Source organism: Acipenser ruthenus, chromosome 9, assembly GCF_902713425.1.
Source record: "Acipenser ruthenus chromosome 9, fAciRut3.2 maternal haplotype, whole genome shotgun sequence".
NCBI lineage: Eukaryota > Metazoa > Chordata > Actinopteri > Acipenseriformes > Acipenseridae > Acipenser > Acipenser ruthenus.
This window is the reverse complement of record NC_081197.1, coordinates 31,899,722-31,917,538: the sequence shown is the minus strand read 5'-3', so window position 1 is coordinate 31,917,538 and position 17,817 is coordinate 31,899,722. Positions and strand designations below refer to the sequence as shown.

At 35.1% G+C, this 17,817-nt stretch overlaps 1 protein-coding gene across 17 annotated transcripts in view; it reads right to left on the bottom strand.

Annotated features, from left to right (window-relative positions):
* LOC117405968 (muscleblind-like protein 2) overlaps nucleotides 1-17,817 on the bottom strand; it is a 73,823-nt gene that overhangs the window by 5,347 nt on the left and 50,659 nt on the right. Inside the window, exons 3-9 of one of the 17 annotated variants that reach the window (XM_034009555.2) lie at nucleotides 12,488-12,652; nucleotides 10,541-10,741; nucleotides 10,004-10,252; nucleotides 4,559-4,612; nucleotides 3,986-4,139; nucleotides 2,543-2,578; nucleotides 1,593-1,687 (exon numbers count right to left, since the gene is read on the bottom strand). In XM_034009555.2, coding sequence (XP_033865446.1) covers nucleotides 1,593-1,687; nucleotides 2,543-2,578; nucleotides 3,986-4,139; nucleotides 4,559-4,612; nucleotides 10,004-10,252; nucleotides 10,541-10,741; nucleotides 12,488-12,652 — 954 coding nt within the window. Of the gene's footprint in view, nucleotides 1-1,592; nucleotides 1,688-2,048; nucleotides 2,579-3,136; nucleotides 3,810-3,985; nucleotides 4,140-4,558; nucleotides 4,613-10,003; nucleotides 10,253-10,540; nucleotides 10,742-12,487; nucleotides 12,653-17,817 lie in introns of those variants that run through there. The other 16 variants (XM_059029835.1, XM_034009554.3, XM_034009558.2 and 13 more) reach the window with 16 other exon arrangements.

The following is a 17,817-nucleotide window of genomic DNA, read 5'->3' as shown; positions in this document are numbered from 1 at the left end:
TGTTACCATTAAAGAAAATCCTTTGCAATCTTCAATCTTGACTGTAAGTAATCTTAGCTGAAATGGTTAGCAAGTATGTCAAATAACAATCTAAGCAGAAAAATACACTAAATATACACTATATGCAGACATTAAAAACAGAAGAAATTAAATATTAGGAAAATGTAGATTATATAATGTATACCTTATGCCGTGTTGTTTGTTTGTTTGTTTGTTTGTTACTTATTTATTTACATGGTGACATCATCCTAAGTTTAAATAATGACCCCCCACAAAAATGGTTCATTCTCAACACGCCCTGTGCGTCAGGGAAAATGTGCATTAGATTTTAAATCCTTGATACCACAATCATGTCAAATTTGCATATAGTTCACTGATGACACATTCCCCAAAGATATTTTTAGCACAAGGGACACAAGCTTACTCCGCCTAGTGAGGCTTTGCTGAAGGTTTTCTTTTTAAATTATTTAAAATCAAAATACGTTACCCTTTTTAATGTGGTAATTCAAGACCAATTACACTGATCAGTTCAGATCGGATGTTGCAATACATGTCTTGAAACAAAAACATGTCTTGTAACAAATCCAATGCCAACTTATTGTTCCTTTCATGGTTACTCTCGTGAAAAGAATATCTTGCCAAAATGGTTAGATAGTGTCACATCTTTTAAGACAACGCCTCGTTTCTGTGTGTATTTCTTGTATTTAAATACGTGTTCCTGATTGTTGCACAGCTGTTTCACAGACAACATCAATGGTAAAAAATGTAGAAAAAAAACAAATTGCAAAGAGCCAAATATATAAAACCAAATAGGTCACACTTTTTTAAAATGCAGTAATACATTAAAAAAATAACATAATCTTATCTTAGTATAAACTTTTAAATGTCTCCTTCATTTTAAGGCAATCTTGTTTTGAAGAAATTAGTTGCACAGCTGCATGCTTCCCTAATACTGGGGGCAAGCTGCTTGTGTTACCTTGAGGATCTCAGATTCCAGTTTTAGCACTCTCCTAGAGAATAACTCTTCCGATAATAAAGACAAATACTCCCGTCACGTAAAAATTGTTTAATTCTACTGGGCTCCATTGCCAAAGTCTGAACTCACAAGTCACCAGTACTCAAGAATAGCCTGATATTCATTGAAGTGTTCTGGACTGCTGTTGGTTTATTAACTCACATTTTACAGCTTTGTGAAAAGTGACCATTATTTCTAAATATGCTTTTTCAACTTTTCATTTTCTTTCTTTGTTTCTTTCGTTTTTCCCTTGGTTGAATTCCCAATCTTACAGGGCAAGGTTATATATTGACACTGGGCGGACCTTTTGTATGGAGATGAATAGGAATATTTTACATTAAATGAATAGAAAAACATGCAAAATAAATAAGGAAGTAATGCAACACAACTACCTTTTGCAAACGTGAGAGCTCTAAATAAGTGCTTTAGATTGAAAAAAAAGAAAACACAACTAAGTGATTGAGATGATTTATCTCTCCTATGTTGATTTAAAAATCCAATCCTGAGGTTTTTTTTTGTGGCCAGAACTTATTTGGAGCTCAGGGATTTATGAAAGAAAGCTTTAAAAGGAGCAAACCTGATTGGCTGGTGCTGTTGCGGCGTAGGGGACACTTGTGGCAGGAGTTGTTGCTGCAGAGACAGTAGCAGGCGTAGCACTGTACATCATGGGTACTTTTCAGGAAGGGAACCATGGAAGCAATGAACAGGTAGGTGTAGCATTATGATAACCATGGCAACAGGTGTATGGTGAATATTATACAGCAGCAGGCCATCGTTAGGTTAGACCAGCAGATGGCATGCAATCACAATGCAAAGCAAGGAAGCATGGGAGAAAAATAAAACAGAGGAAAAAGGCCAATTACAATCACAATTAAGGAAATTTATATAAATAAATCGGTGATTCCCAGAGAGAGGTGAAGAAAATAAAAGTCCAAATAAATCTCATTTGTCCAATATAGACATTTGTGTTCATGTTTTTGTCTATCGATGTTTAGGTAAAATATATATATATATATATATATATATATATATATATATATATATATACTGTATGTGTATAATTTAAAATAAATTGTGATCTGAATTAAATGTGACTCGTCACAAATCCAAAATCCTCTGGGAAACTGATCAAATTTCCTAGTAACACGGTGCACAACAAAAGGCTAATTATTCAATAGTAAACAATCGATTTTTAAATCTGCCGATTAAGAATTATTTTTTTCCTACAGTATGGTTTTTGCCTGTAGGAAAAAAAAGAAACAAACACACAGAAAAATAATACTAATAAAAAGAAATAGCAAATGCTACATAACACAAGTGACAGACAGCTTAGAAGGTAAACTTGATAACTTTAACATTGGATTTTACTCTTACAGATTGATTAAAATACAATTTGAATATGCAGAAGAAATATTTGTCTTTTGTGAAGCTGAGATGGCAACTTGTTTTCTATTAAAAACAACTGTAAGAGCATTTCTTTTTTTTTTAACATTTCAGCTAGATCAGAAAAAGAAGGGAGGAACCTACCAATGCTGGTAGCAGGAGTCATGCACAACACTGACCCTGTATATCATGCAGTGAAAAGTGGATAGAGGTTAATAAGAGGGACAATGGTTAGCTGTTTATAGCATGCCTTACTTTAATTTAAATTGAGCTTTTGGGGTCATTTATAATCTTCATGTAGATACAATCTTACAATGTAGAAGCCAGAGTTTCTGTTAATCCACTTGATCATGGATGTAAACACTTTATACTGGAGTCAAAACATGCCAATTTCTATATACAGAATCAGCTTGAAGACTCTGAATGACCCGGAATCAACAAAGAGGTATAACACACAAGGTTGTTTTTGATAAATACACCGGGACTACAAATGCCAGACCATGCGATTTTGTCACATTTGAGTAAAAATTAGTTATAGCGTTTAGATAAAAGCATTTAACAGTGTTAACAAGTAGAAGAGAGACGGCTGATATACGTATGTTACTGCAAATCTGACTGCACAATAGACCTTTTTTTTTTTTTAACAGGATCATGCTTGGTGAAAATCATAATGTGTAAAATAAAACATAGCAGGGGCCATAAACATGTAGCAACCCCATGTATCCTACAGAAAACCAGTATCTGTATGTGTTTTTAATACAGGAGAGGAAGTAGAGACAGTAACATGCCAGACAATGGTACATTTATGCAGTAGGGAACATATTGCACGTATTGAACACTGCATGAAAAGTCATAGTGTTCTGATAACACTAATACAAGAGGGCTTTAGCTGAAGTTTACCAAGTCAAGCCTAGAATTCAGCCTGGAGGCAGCTACAACAGTTTTTTTTTAAGTTTAACACAAAAGCTAATCCTACATACTGACAAAAAAAAAAAAAAAGCAAAAGCCTTACATTAATATTTTAAAACAAAACTGGTAGTTATTTATGCCAATTGAACTGTCATTTTATGAATTGTAAGTATCTTGACCATGTAATATAAAAGTTTACTTCATGTACATTTTTTTTATATCAACATTTACTTTCTGTACACATCTTGTAGTAGTACAAGTTTACTCATATCACTAGAAGTACACAACATTTACTGCAAATTTAAATGTGTTAGCATTTCACCACAGTACACTGGGCTACATCAATGAAAAAACAAAAACACATTAAATACACGTCAAAGCTATTGAAATCTAGCAATTCAAGGCGTTCCCTTTTAAGGATTTTCCCATCATCCTTCGTGCTGCATAGAAACCCATGGTTACTTCCATACGTGGCTGTCAAACCACATGGAATGCAAACAGCCTTCAAACAAGAAGAAACACAGATGAGACCCTTTTTTTCTTTGGTACAATGCTTGAAACAGTTTATGCACTGAATTTGCCTTATGCTAGAAAAACAACGCACTCCAATTCTTAAGTGTATGTATATACAAATTCAATTTTTAACTTTATTTTCTTTTTAAGCATTATGGGACATACCTGAGGGAATGAATGCTGTGGGCTGTTGGAACTGTGCATTGGCTAGAGCCTGTTGGTAGTGCAAAACACTGGGATTAAAGATTGTGCTGGCACCATTGCTTTTTTCAAGTGCTTGTCTCTTTGGTAGGGGTTGCAGAACACCAGGTGGGAAAGCCTGCGAATTAAGAATGAAGATAACTAGTACTGACTGATACATTATGATTCCTGAAAGCAAAATTATAAAATGATTACAAATTATACAAAAAATATGTTTGTTTTGAAAATGCACAAAAAAGTAATCTCATGGAAAATCAAAACATACATTTAAATAAATTACTGAACTAATCACATCCTTAATATTCTATTCTTCACTCATTATATTGTTGTTAAATGTATATTATTCTAACTTGACACAACAAAATAATATCACGGTGCTGCAGTTTATAATATAATTTATAACTGATGGTAGATGATTCCATACACAGATACTGGATGAGTCTTACTGCTTTTTAAAAAAAACAAATATAATTCTGTGAGTTGCTACAGTACATTTAAAAAGCTACATGCAAAGCAAAAGGTGAAAGGTCAAAGTACCAGATCTACAGTTGCCTCGAGGGGTCGCTTCATTGCTTTGGCAGTCGACTGAGTCTTTAAATAGCAGGCAGCGAGCACATGATGGCAGTGGGCCAATGGGATTCAAGCGTTAACATACAGGTAAACAGCAAGCAGAGGTGCATCATGGGGACAGCATTGCATTGTGGATAGGTGAGAAGGAAAAAAAAAACAAAATAATCTGAATGCAGTATACCACATACAAAACAATAGGCATGCACATAAACAAAACAAAAAAAATACTTTCAAAGAAACATATTGCTACTTTCTGAATTAGTACGGAAGCAAAAAAGCATCTACTGTACCTTTGTTAAAAGCGTAAAAGAGAGTAAAATAGAGGTTTGTAATACAAAAAAATAAATAAATATATATATATATATATAGGGTTTGCAGATATCAGTTGTGTATGCCTTCATACTGTATTTTAAAACCAAATATATTCCAAGAGCAAATATGAAATGTATTTTTCATAACCAAAAGATTTTCAGCAACTTTTGTCAAATACAGTATGAAATATTACTGCAGGGACTTGAAGAGCTGCAGTGACTACAACCTCTATAAACTGGCATTTTTGCGCAATTTCTACCAGATCATCATTCATATACCATGGCACTTTACTGCATTGCATACAGACATATATCCACGTTAAAAGATAGCAGGTGATCTCTAATATGCTATGAAGTGGATGAGAACAGGTTATATATATATATTAAAGTTGGTTTACATTCATGTCTCTGCCTTCAATAATGCAATTTGGCCATCTGTGAATCATCTATAAGCAGTATATATATATATATATATATATATATATATATATATATATATATATATATATAGACACACACACACACACACACACACACACACACACACACACTGCTGATCAGATGGCCAAATTGTATTATTTAGAGGCAGAGACATGTAAACCTACAATAATAAGGTGCTGATGCACTTAATTGCTTTTTATTAAAAAGTAAATATATTAGGGGAGTATTCCTAATTAACGAAGTATGTGACTTTAGGGTAGTCCCACCCAAAAGCTGTCTCCTCTCTTAGATACACCTCACAAGACATTCTGTAACAGCAGTGAATTGGAGGGGCCCACTGTGTGCTGAAGATGGGAGTTGAAAACTGTATGCACAGCGTTTTATTTGCTTGCATTAGACTGGGTCCAAAATAAGTCGTTCCATGTCAAATCAACCAGTGCATCATCATCTCAGATTTCAACTATGCACAGTAGGTTTTGATTTAAAACCATGTATAAAAACTAGGCCAGTTTTAGTAGCCTAATGTATAATTTATATGACATTTTTAAAGACAGTTATAATTTGTGGTTTTAGTACAGTAAGTTTTAAGCCTAACATTGGTTCAGAATTTCAATCAAAACAACTACTGCACATACAAAGATGATGTGATTATCATTATTCTTAGTATACACGTACATTTGACTTGGAATTACAGATTGCTGACCAATCCCTATTAAATAAACCCTAACATATAACACAATAGGGCCTCATGAGCGGTATTAAAGTTGTCTCTCTTCAAAATCAACATTTTCAGAACTCCACATAATGCAAAAGACTTCACTTTCATGCAAAACAAAAACAACACAACATGGAAAACAAACAAAACACCACTAATAGATAGATAGATAGATAGATAGATAGATAGATAGATAGATAGCAAGACAGACAGACAGTCATCTGAAGGTTATTTTTATGATCTATATTATATACCCAAAGGCATACATCAACAACATTGTCTGCTCAATAATTTGATTAATAAATCATAAAAAAACAATATGATGTCAGAAACACCACACACACAAAACACAAAAAAAACAAAAACTTGCAATAATAATTATACTTAGATAAGGGGATATAGCAATGTAAGGTAACACAGATGGAAAATAATAATGTCATGAAGCAAAGGCTGCTACTGTATTTATCTACTATGTAAAAGCTACTGCTTTACCGAGTTCCAGTTGTATTTATAGGTGGGTAAAGGGCAACAGTGGTCACCACAGGTTTAAGCAAGTATAAAATGTCTTTGATAGACAGGCCTGTATCTTATTTTTTAATAAAGGAAAAATGACATCTGACAAATACACAATAACAGAGACTTGGGATCTTGAGGACATCTTCAATCAATAAAGGTAAGGAATATATAGTTGGAGCTCTGCTGTGGACTACCCTTTAGCCACATACTGGATGTTTTTTGTTTGTTCAGGCTACAAAAACCTTTAAGCCACACTATATTAATTTACAGTCATGGCAACACCAATGTCAGAGACAATAAAGCAGTATTGAAATGTTTTTGTGAAAGCAAATCAAATGTACAGTTCTAAGATGATGGACATTCTTTATTATTAAAACAGGGCTGTAATTTTATAAACCCTGCTTGGTGTAAAAAATAAAACAAAAATTAGAATACATATGTGCTTAAAGTTTTAAAAATAATGAGATGAAAATCAGTATTTAATGTGTGTGTTAAATGTGCAATGCTAATGTGCAGGAACCTTTTAAGAATTAAAACAAACTTGGGTATAACATTAAAGCATCTGTTTATAGTGTAAATCCTGCCTTCTAGGCAGTGTAGGTTTTAATGTATCTTAAGTGCCTTACTTACTCCATTTAAACTGGATTGCAAGTTGTAGTGCATTACTGAATGCAAGGCTTATGAGAAGTCTAAATATAATTGTGTTTTATTTAAACACAATTGTTTCTTCAACCATAGCTATACTTGCTAACACTATACACTCTGGCTTTGTTCTTTTTCAAAACATTACCCTACTTTGTCAGTCACATCATTACCAATTATAGATGTAAGCCACTGCTTCCAAACACAAGCTCAAGAGGTGTTCACAGCAAGTAAACTCCAGGATGGCCAGACTGCGTCCTCTTAAAACTAGCACCGCCATAGTCACTTTTTGAACGGCTTTTGCAATTCAAATTTAAGTATCTCCCCGTATGTGAATATATCGTGCATGTCCGTTCTTAAGTGTTACTAAATATTTGAATTAAATACCCATACAGTGTTTCAGCTGCAGAATCGTAAAAATGAATAAGTTATAAGCACTTGCTTCTTCAACCGCTAGACCTGCAGTTTATGCAGCACTTGAAATCAATACACTATAGCCGGCAATTTATTCTGGGCTTTGTAATAAAATCAAAGTCATTTTGAAAGAACGTATTATATACTCATGTCGAGTGTTGAAACACTAATGAAAGTCATTCTACACATCATAAATTATTATTATTATTATTATTATTATTATTATTATTATTTATTTTATTAGCAGTTGCCACAAAATATACATATTGAATCACAATACAGTGTGATATAGCTACGCTACTTTTTTCTCGTCTGCCTGTCCTCTGAATAGTTACCACCAACAGCTCAAGCCGTGCGAGCCCCCCTGCACTCCACTACACTCCTCAGGCAAAACGACTGTGCCACCCTGAGTGTGTACAGGTGTAAAAAAAAATCAAAAAATGTGCTTATTCTAAGCTCTGCACAAATCAGTGACCATCGGGACTGATGCTAAACGAAAGCCAGAGACTGTTGTGTTTTACAACGCAACGAAGTACGGTGTGGATATAGTGGATCAAATGGCACGGCTGTATTCTGTCAAAGGTGGTACTTGCAGGTGGCCTGTGGCTGTTTTTTATAATGTTTTGGACCTGGCAGCCATCAGCGCTTTGGCTTTGTACAAGGAGTGCACCGGCAACACAATCACTCGGAGGGACTTCATTTTGCAGCTAGCCAAGCTACGGCAGAAACATTTTTATAAGAGACAAATGCCCCTCAACCTTCAGCCAGCGCTGCGCCCACTGGCACACGGAATAAAAGACAGTGCCAGGTTGCTAAATGCAATAAAAACTAAACTTTTGACGTCTGTGCCCATTGTGAAAAGGCAGTCTGTGGCAAATGCACTGGTACAGTTGAAAAGCGTGTTTTCTGCATAGATTGTACTTAGAAGCTGTAATAGAACTCTGAACAGACAGACAGAGCCTTTGAACTCTGTTTCACTCAAAGCACTTTCACGTTGCATAAGTTATGTTATATATTTTTTTATGCTATTTTTATAACTAGTTATTTATGTTTTATAATTTTATATGTGCATACAGCTTTCTACACCTGTTTACACAGAAGTTTATTGCGTAAAGTTTATTTTATTACAGTTTTTCATCTTTATGTATATGTGCTCTTTTTGAAAAAAATAAGAAAAAAGTTTAATTTTCAATATAAATACAGTGTTTCAGCTATGATAATGTTATGTACGCTATTCATAAATAAATATTTTGTTTGTTTTTTCATTTTCATATCGACGCCTGTTTAAAATGAAGCTGCACATTTTGCGGGTGCGGCGGTTGTATGTAGTCCGAAATCTCGGCTGTTCTAGTGTTAAAGGTGTAACAATAAGGCCTTTAAAATCTCTTTTTTTTATTACTTCTTATTAGCAGAACAACCTTCTCACAAGTGTTACACATTCTCTCATCACTGTATTGTGATTGTATTGTTTTACTGACCACACCATTCTTGCACTGTATTTTTACAGTTTTACCATGCCTCTCCCATGGTTATACTATGCATTTACCATAGTTTACCCTGGTTTGCCATGTTTAATGTGATTTGCCATAGCTCACTATTCTTGACAATGCTTAGCTATGCTTTACCATGCTTTATTACACTTTGCTATGCTTTTACTATTGTAAACCTATTATAATCGGACCTCTCCCAGACTTTCTTTCTATGTCCATTACCTGCGCTAAACTTTTGGCAGGATAGATGAGCTGTCAGAAAAACAAAACAGTAAGGGACTTGTAAGAATGTTATTAGCACAATAGTGAGGTGTTCTTAACTTAGCTTACACCCGAAACCTTATTAACTGTCCATTATATAATATATACGGTATATAAATACATAAACATTATTTATAAAAAAATCAAGTGGCATACACATTGCAGAAAGCTGTATTCTGACATTATCTTACTGATAGGAGGTAATGTCAGCGTGTTAAAGCAAAACACCCATTTTGTATAAAATAGTCCCCAACAGCTGTCTGTAGCAGTGCTGCTGTGCCACTAAAATACAAAGTGTTGTAAAAGCCTAAGGAGGCTAGTCATCCTATAACACTCCTTTGGCTTTTATTACACTATTGTAAATGGAGAAATATATTGCTATGAGCCAATAGAAGAATCATAAAGTATAGACCTGCTTAATAGACTACACCCATAGTTAAGAAAAAAGGAAGATATTTTATGCAATTCTAACATTTTGCGACTCTAAAACTTTCTATAATTATAACACAATGTAGACAAATAAAAAAAATGCATGGATCTTACTGTATAGTAGGTTTATATTTTTTTCTAACAAATTATATATCATCTCCTGTTGCTAACATATTGATTTATTGTAGCTTACCATGCATGCTGCCTGTGCTGCCACTGCAGCCTGGTTGGCCTGGTGCTGTGCAGCTTTAATTTTGGCCTGTAGATGAGCCGGGGGGTGGAAGTATTTGCACTTCTCTCTGGAACAGCGACTCTTGATGTAATCCATGCAAACTGTCACTGTGTTGTCACTCGTGTCGATCATTGCACTGTCGCTCGGATGAGCAAAGCGGCAGTCTGTCTCTCCTCTTGCACAGTTTCCACGCTGAAACTCCCTACAGACCTGGGGGGAACAAACACATTCTTATCATTAGCTTTTACACTAATATATTCAACCAGTCATAGCTTTTTTTTTTTTTTTTTTTTCAATGTACACCTTAATGGTTACTTTTTGTTCAGGAATTTTGTACCTTTGGATGACCCACTAACGTTTAGTAATATGGCCCCCTGCCTTAACATTAAATATAGATTTGGAAGACTAAAAAATGACAACTATTGTTTATGCGATCTCTTATGGCAGAAGATTCTTTATTTATTTTAATGTTAATGATCAGATGTTAGAAATTGTTACCTCCAGTTTATCCGTTCTCAGAAGTTTTTGTGTTGAAGCAGACCCCGGGACTGTAACAGGAGGGCTTCCTGGCATAATGACAGGTGCACTAGGGAGCATTTCTGTAGGCATTAACCCCACGCCTGGTGCTACTTGAGTAAGATATGGAGCAAAACTTATACCAGGGTTTGATCCTAAAGGTTGAGTTACAGGAAATGTAGGCTGTGGACATAAACATAAACTTTAGCTGAAACATTTTAGTTATAAAAACATATCACACTTGTAACATCAGATAATGATTATTAAAATGTGTTAAATATTAACATGTATATACCTAAACAATTAGTCCCTGATATGTAAGCAATTATTTTTTGCTGCAGGAGCAATCCAAAAGCTACAGCTCACATGAATGCCAACCTTTTCTGTGCCTATGATGAGAGGTCTTGTAATTTTACTGTTTCTCCAAATGTACCAATGATGACAGGTTTCATTAGAAACATTGTCATAATATAAGTCGTAAAAGTGTACAACCTACCAAAAAATAAGTGTGGTCTCTACATTTGTCATAACCATTGTTTCTGTAACTGAAGATACATGCATTAATAAACACTGCAGCTGCCAAGGGTTTTTGATTCCCTGTTCAAAATCTATTTTTAGATCATTAATTTGTGGTTTTAAAATGCCTAAACAAATATTTAAATAGAATGATGTGACGTAGCATAGCAGGAGAGGTAGCATTCTATTCCTTTTTTTTTATTGAAAAAACATCCAGCATAGTTCTATATGGTCTAAGCCCCAGCGACATTAGGGGAAACAGAAGTAATATTTGCTAATATGTCTGCATTCTTTTGTGAGCTTGTCTTGAAATGTAATAGGATGTCTGGGGATAGAGAAGCTACACACTGCATTACCAATGGGTATCCAGATTTCATGAATGTCATAGGGAATTCTGGATAGTTAAATGTGTCCAGTCAAAACTAGTATTGTTAATTTATTATAATATTTTCATCCATGCTGTGAAAACACAAAAGACTGAGTAGACTGTAAGCAAGGCCAACAGAAACAGAAATTATCAACAGGAGGCTGCCAGTCGCACAGTCCTTGTGGTAACATCTTTATGGTCAGTTTTGATTTGCACAGAAGACTGGGGCGCAGCTCTTTACTCTTTTTTTTTTTTTGTTATAGTTAAAAAACGGTTCCACACATATTTATTACAGTCTTGTTTACACTATATGCATTTCTATTAGTTTTGCTAATGACACTTTTTTTTTTTTTCCATCACCATATCCAACTTTTAAAAGAGAGTTAACTAGAAATGGGAGTTTTTTTGTGAACAAACCAAAGCATCTCTGGTAGCATAATCAAAGGGGTATGTCATACCAGATCAAATGGCTTGTACAAAGTAAAATGCAAATGTGAAAACAATGTGGCCCTGAAAAGGTTAATGTTCCCTGGACACCACTTGTAATGGAAATTTATTGAGAATCATAGAATACCAACAATAACGATCCTATGTCAAAGCATGTGGTCTGTATCATTGACATGGCCAGAGTTTAAAGCAATGCGGCAGTGTAAGGCTTACTTTTTACTGGACAACACAGGTAATGAAACTTAAGTAAAAAAAAAAATCAAAGAATACAGCTGTGTTCCAAACATTGATAGTAACTCAATGTTCATCATCTCTATGCAGCTGTAACTTAAAGCATCATGACCTCAATATGATAGCCATATTAGGTCAGAGGTCACGGTCACCAACACATTAAGCATGCAGCCTTTGATTGCCCTGAAAATATGAAGTCATATTATAACATAAAATAAAAAAAATAAAAAAAAAAACGATCGCCAATATGGCGACCATATTGGACACAGGTCAAAGGGTGGTGTTTAAATGTTTAATGAGATGTTAGCAGTAGTATGTGTAGTGGTGATGCACAAGCTTAACTAATTCATATACTGTAGTTTACTTACTAGTTGCTGCATGGCTGTGCCTGGTATCATGAACTGCATCTGTTGAGCCAACATTGCGGCTGCTGTTTTTTGTTGAATAAGGTTGTTGCGTCCATTTATTTCTAGCTGTGTTTTTAAATGTGCTGGTGGATGAAGATATTTGCAGTTTTCTCTTGTACACCGACCCTGCAAGGACACAAACATAAAACATATAATTATATGTGGTTAAAGGCTAGCATGGGACAAAGTACATTTCTATACCAACGTATTACATTTATATCTTACTTTAAATTTAAACAATACATTGTGTCAGAAAGCTAAAAAGGTCTAATGGGAAATTAGCTGAGGGACTCTTTCTGCTTCTCAAGCACAGAACATATGCAGAAACTGTTCTCAGACACCACAGCTGGAAGCCACAGTTTTAGTAAGCTAATATGAAACTTGTATGTACTATGGTTTCATACTGCTATATATATATATATATATATATATATATATATATATATATATATATATATATATATATTGTGAGACAGCAGGGAGGGGGTTAAAACCTCTCTGCAGTAAAAACATGTGCGGAATGCACATTTGTTTTGTTTAATTGTTTTTCTGTTAATTGTGTTATTGTTAATTATCACCTGCACCTGGCTATGATTGTAAATTAGAGCCAGGTGCAAGGTTTATAAGGAGAGCAGTCAGTCTGCTCTGTGCTGCTGAGTAGGAGGCAGGAAGAGGTACTCTGCTTCCCAGCAGTCGTAAGGTAAGGTGTGTTGTATTAAACCTGTGTGGTATTGTTTAGTGGGGAAACAGCCTAGCTGTTCCACTGGTAGTCAGGGTGTTCTTGTGTGTTAGTTAGTGCTCGTACAGAGCTAGGTGTTTGTTTTGTATTTGTTTATTTTGGTGTTTATTAAATAGCGCAACCACGCAAGAAAATCCATTTGTGTCCTGGGTCGTGTTTTTTAAAGGGGCTAGAACCACGAAGAGGGTCGATTCATTTACATTTCTATTAGTTCTTTAAAATCCATCTTTGGGTCTCTAGGGGCGCCCACACTCGCTGCCACCAAATGTAAATGAATTTAATACATTGTTCATGAGTATTTTGTTGCTAAACCTGTCCATTAAATTATCATGCAATGACAAATTGCACATCTTTTATTACCTGTTGGCCAAAATGCTGCATATAGGTGGAAATGCAACCTGATGACCAATTATCACTGTCAAAAAAGTTAGTCGAGCTAGATTTTCTATTCCAGGTATTGCTCTTCTCAGTTTTAAATTAACAAGGATTACAAAAAGATAAAACATCACAGTGTTGGAGACTTTGTGGAGAACAAGTAGAGACTCATACACATTTTCTAGTCCTGCCCAAAGATGCAGCAGTTTTGGCACTTCTTAAATGAAGCTTTTAAAAAATTAACACATTCTGATATACCATTTGATTTTTTTTGTCAATGTATTTTAGGGGTGAGACCGAATAGTCGAACATTCGACTATTCGATAACGATGGCACCTATCGACAAGTGAATCCAACATTCGAAAGTTTAAAAAAAAAAAAAAAAAATGTATATATTGATTTTATTTTAAAGCCTGTACTGCTGATTGGCTCTCTATGTAGCGGTAATGAAGATTGACTGGAGGGTGGGATTTGTTATTTCTTGTCTGTGATTGGCTAAACTAGAACGTACCTCGGCTAACGATGGCTTCATCACAGAAAAGTTCTGCATGGAAATACTTTGACAAAGTAAATGAAAACACTGTTAAGTGTAAAATATGTGCAGTGCAATTAAACTACCACAAATCTACAACTGGTATGTTAACCAACCTAAAAGCCAAACACCCTTCTGTGACGCTAGCAACGACAGAAAAGGAAAGAGGACTGCAACAAACCGCCATTGCATCCTTTGCGGTGAGGCCTCGTCAGTGTGACAACGTACGTGCTGAAAAAACATCAGCCCTTATTGCTAATATGGTGGCAAAGGACATGCTTCCCATAAGTTTTGTTGAAGGTGAGGGATTTCGGGAGTTGATGAAATTTGTGGAACCTGAATACACAGTCCATGCACTAAAACAATTACCACTCGACTCGAATAAAATGCATGCCGATTCAGCAGCGTCTGTCCGCAGAAACTTGTCAAAGGCTGAGAAGGTGGTGATTACTACAGATGCGTGGACTGCACCGAATACCGAGTCGTACGTCATTGAGGATTGAGAAATGAAAAACGTAGTTCTACAGACTCGCGCCACGCCAGAGAGGCATACAGCAGAGAATCTCGCAAATGTGTTAAACACCGCTGTAGACCATTCGGGTTTAAGGGGGAAATCACTGCCTGTGTTCACGACAATGCCAGCAACATCATCTTCGGAGTTTGTTAAATGGGACTCGAATTTGTGCTTTGCACACACTCTGCAGCTCGCCTTCAACGATGGCTTTAAACTTGGTGCCATACATAATGTAGTCGGTGCGGCCAGCCGTTTTGTGTCACATTTTTATCACAGTGCAATAGCTACTCAGGCTCTGAAGTTGAAACAAAAACAACAAACTCTGCCTGAGCACCGTCTGCTGCAGTATTGCCGGACCTGATGGACATGCTGATTTTTTAAACAAGAATAAGTGAACATGATAATAATAATGGACATTGCTAGCCTAACTATTCCTAAAGTTTTTGTTAGGATTTTTTTTTGCTTCCATGGAAGGCTAGTGCGTTAATGCCACTCAGGCCTTTTTGTTCATTCATTTATTTATTAATATTATTAAGCTAGCTACATACATAGCAAGCTATTGCCTATACAGGCTATTTATTTTTTATTCACTGGAACTCGAACGCACAGGTATGTTGCCGATTTGATTTAACGTAGACCGGTAGTCTATATGTTGTGTGTGGTTTGAAAACGTGGGAAAAGTAAATCGTTTAGTCAAGTGGATTGTATAAATTAGCTAGCTAGATAGTCTAATGCATTTTGTATTTCGCTGTTATGACCGGAAAACATTATTGCCACAAGGATGCTAATGTTAAGGCATTTGCCTCGCAGCTCACATTGCTAAACTATTATTGAATGAAAATTAAATTAATAATTGAATAAAAATTATACAGGAGACGCCCATATTTTATAAGCAAGCGTTCCTTTTTTTTTTTTTTTTTTTTAATTGTCACAACCTTTATAGTTCATTTGAAATTGTAATTAACGGAAAAGCTTGTGACAATATCGGTAAAAAAAAATAACACTTGCTTGCAAAATACGAGAGTCTCACACGAGAGTTGACAGGTATGCTTATGTTATTGCTGCTGTTACTATGGCATTTCTGTATGTTTCCTAATAGGAAGGTGTTTTTTTACATAGCCTAATGTTTATTTAACAAAGTTGTTAAAGTTGTTGTGTTAGCTAAGTATTTTAAAATAAAGTTCAGAATTTATTGCAATTGCAATAATTGTCACTTTGCATTATTTCGCATTTAATGTACGTCTCATTTTGAATGGGAGGCGGGGGGGGGGGGGGGGGGGGGCGACTATTCGATTAGTCGACCTCAACAGCTGTGGAATTATCGATAGTCAAAATATTTGTCGTGCACATCCCTAAATTGTATTTGGGAAGTTTCCCCAGCGAGGTATTTGAGAGCAGAATAAGATCTATCCTGGGTATTCTTCTGGTGGCCAGTAAAAAAGCTATCACAAGAAAATGGCTTGCTCAAGAGCCTCCAACATTTGAGCAATGGATTGACATTGTAAACGAAATCTATTTAATGAAAAAATTAACCTTTCGTCTCGGACTACAATCAGACAAATTTATGAGATACTGGGATAATTGGGTTAGCTTTGTAACTACTTTAAGGTCTGATTTTATTCCATAAACACCCAGATACAGTAAATTTTACATCTCTATGTATTTTCTTTTCTTCTCTTAAATGCTAGCACTATGTATATAGTTCTGCCCTCTATAACCAAAAAACAAGTGAGAGGTTAATGTGTATTACAGTCTATGTTTTTTTTATATATGTGTACCTTTTTCTTGTAATAAATAAAAAGTTAAAATAAATAAATAAATAAATAAACAAGGATGCGGGTGTTTGTGCATGTATTTTACTTTTTGTAAATGAAAATAAAATAAACTAAACAAGAAATAAAATTCTCTTTGGGATAATGTTACCATACTGAGCAGAGCAAATCTTTTTTCACCCTCTGAGACAGTATGTGTCATAGATTATTCATGCAGAAATGTGGACAGTGGAACTGGAACAACAGTCCTGAGCCAATTAGTTTCAACCTGGCAGCAGCTGCATGATAATCCAATATAGAATGATACGTCTCTTTCATTAGTGAATTCAGCCGTTCCAATACAGAATACACACATTTTCCAAACTGATGAAAGATAATAGGCACCTTGATTTCTGTAAATCAGCAAGGACCAATTGTTTTCAGATGTAACAGCAACCTTTTTCTAGTCCCTACACCATCTCTGTTTAAAAGGTGCAGATCTGATCCTGAAACAAAGCCTTTAAAATTAAACCTCCTACCTCTCATTAGAACAAAAAACTGATTTTCATACACTTCTATTTTCTCTGAAGACCCTTTATCCTTTACCACACTATAATTTCACTTCCTGAGCAAAATGAGTTTGAAAGTACAGTCCTAATACCTACTTAAAGGTAGGTAAATTTGCAGTGGCAAGCAGCCTACCACTGTTGTCGGTATAACCATGTTTAAGAACTGATTTAATTAGTTTGACCTTTCCTTCATAGGTTTCTAAAGAACATATCATAGGTCAAACATGGCCATTCAATGGCTAGAGCTTACCCACTTTTTAACAGACTACTGTACTTATTCCTGTGATAGAAACAGCACTGACTTGACATGGAAAACTGATATTGTTCAGAATGCCATTAAGGGAAGTAAGCCTACATTATAATGTGTCAAGCACTGTGAAGTTCTGAGCATACAAATCCATTGTGTAAGATTGTATTACTTGTAATTATACATTGTATAAGCTTCTGCAATCTATCAGTCCTTTTTGGTCACATATAATTTAGATAGTGATAACTAGGCTATACTACTGTATCATTGCACAATTTCCCTTTCTGTTTCAAACTTAAAGAAAAGAGTGTACAGAAGCACAGACCATCATTTATATTATTTTAATATTCTGAAACAGAGTAGTGCCAATATTTAGATTTCCACTGCTTACTGTAGATGTTAAAATTATTTTACTTTTTTTACTTTCACGCAGAAAAACACAAGCACTTGATGTTGAGTGTAAAACATCTACATACTCAACCGGCATTAAAATTTAAATTAAATAAAAATAATAATAAAAATGCATAGCAATATTCAATTGTGGTACTAGCTACTTTTTAAAGA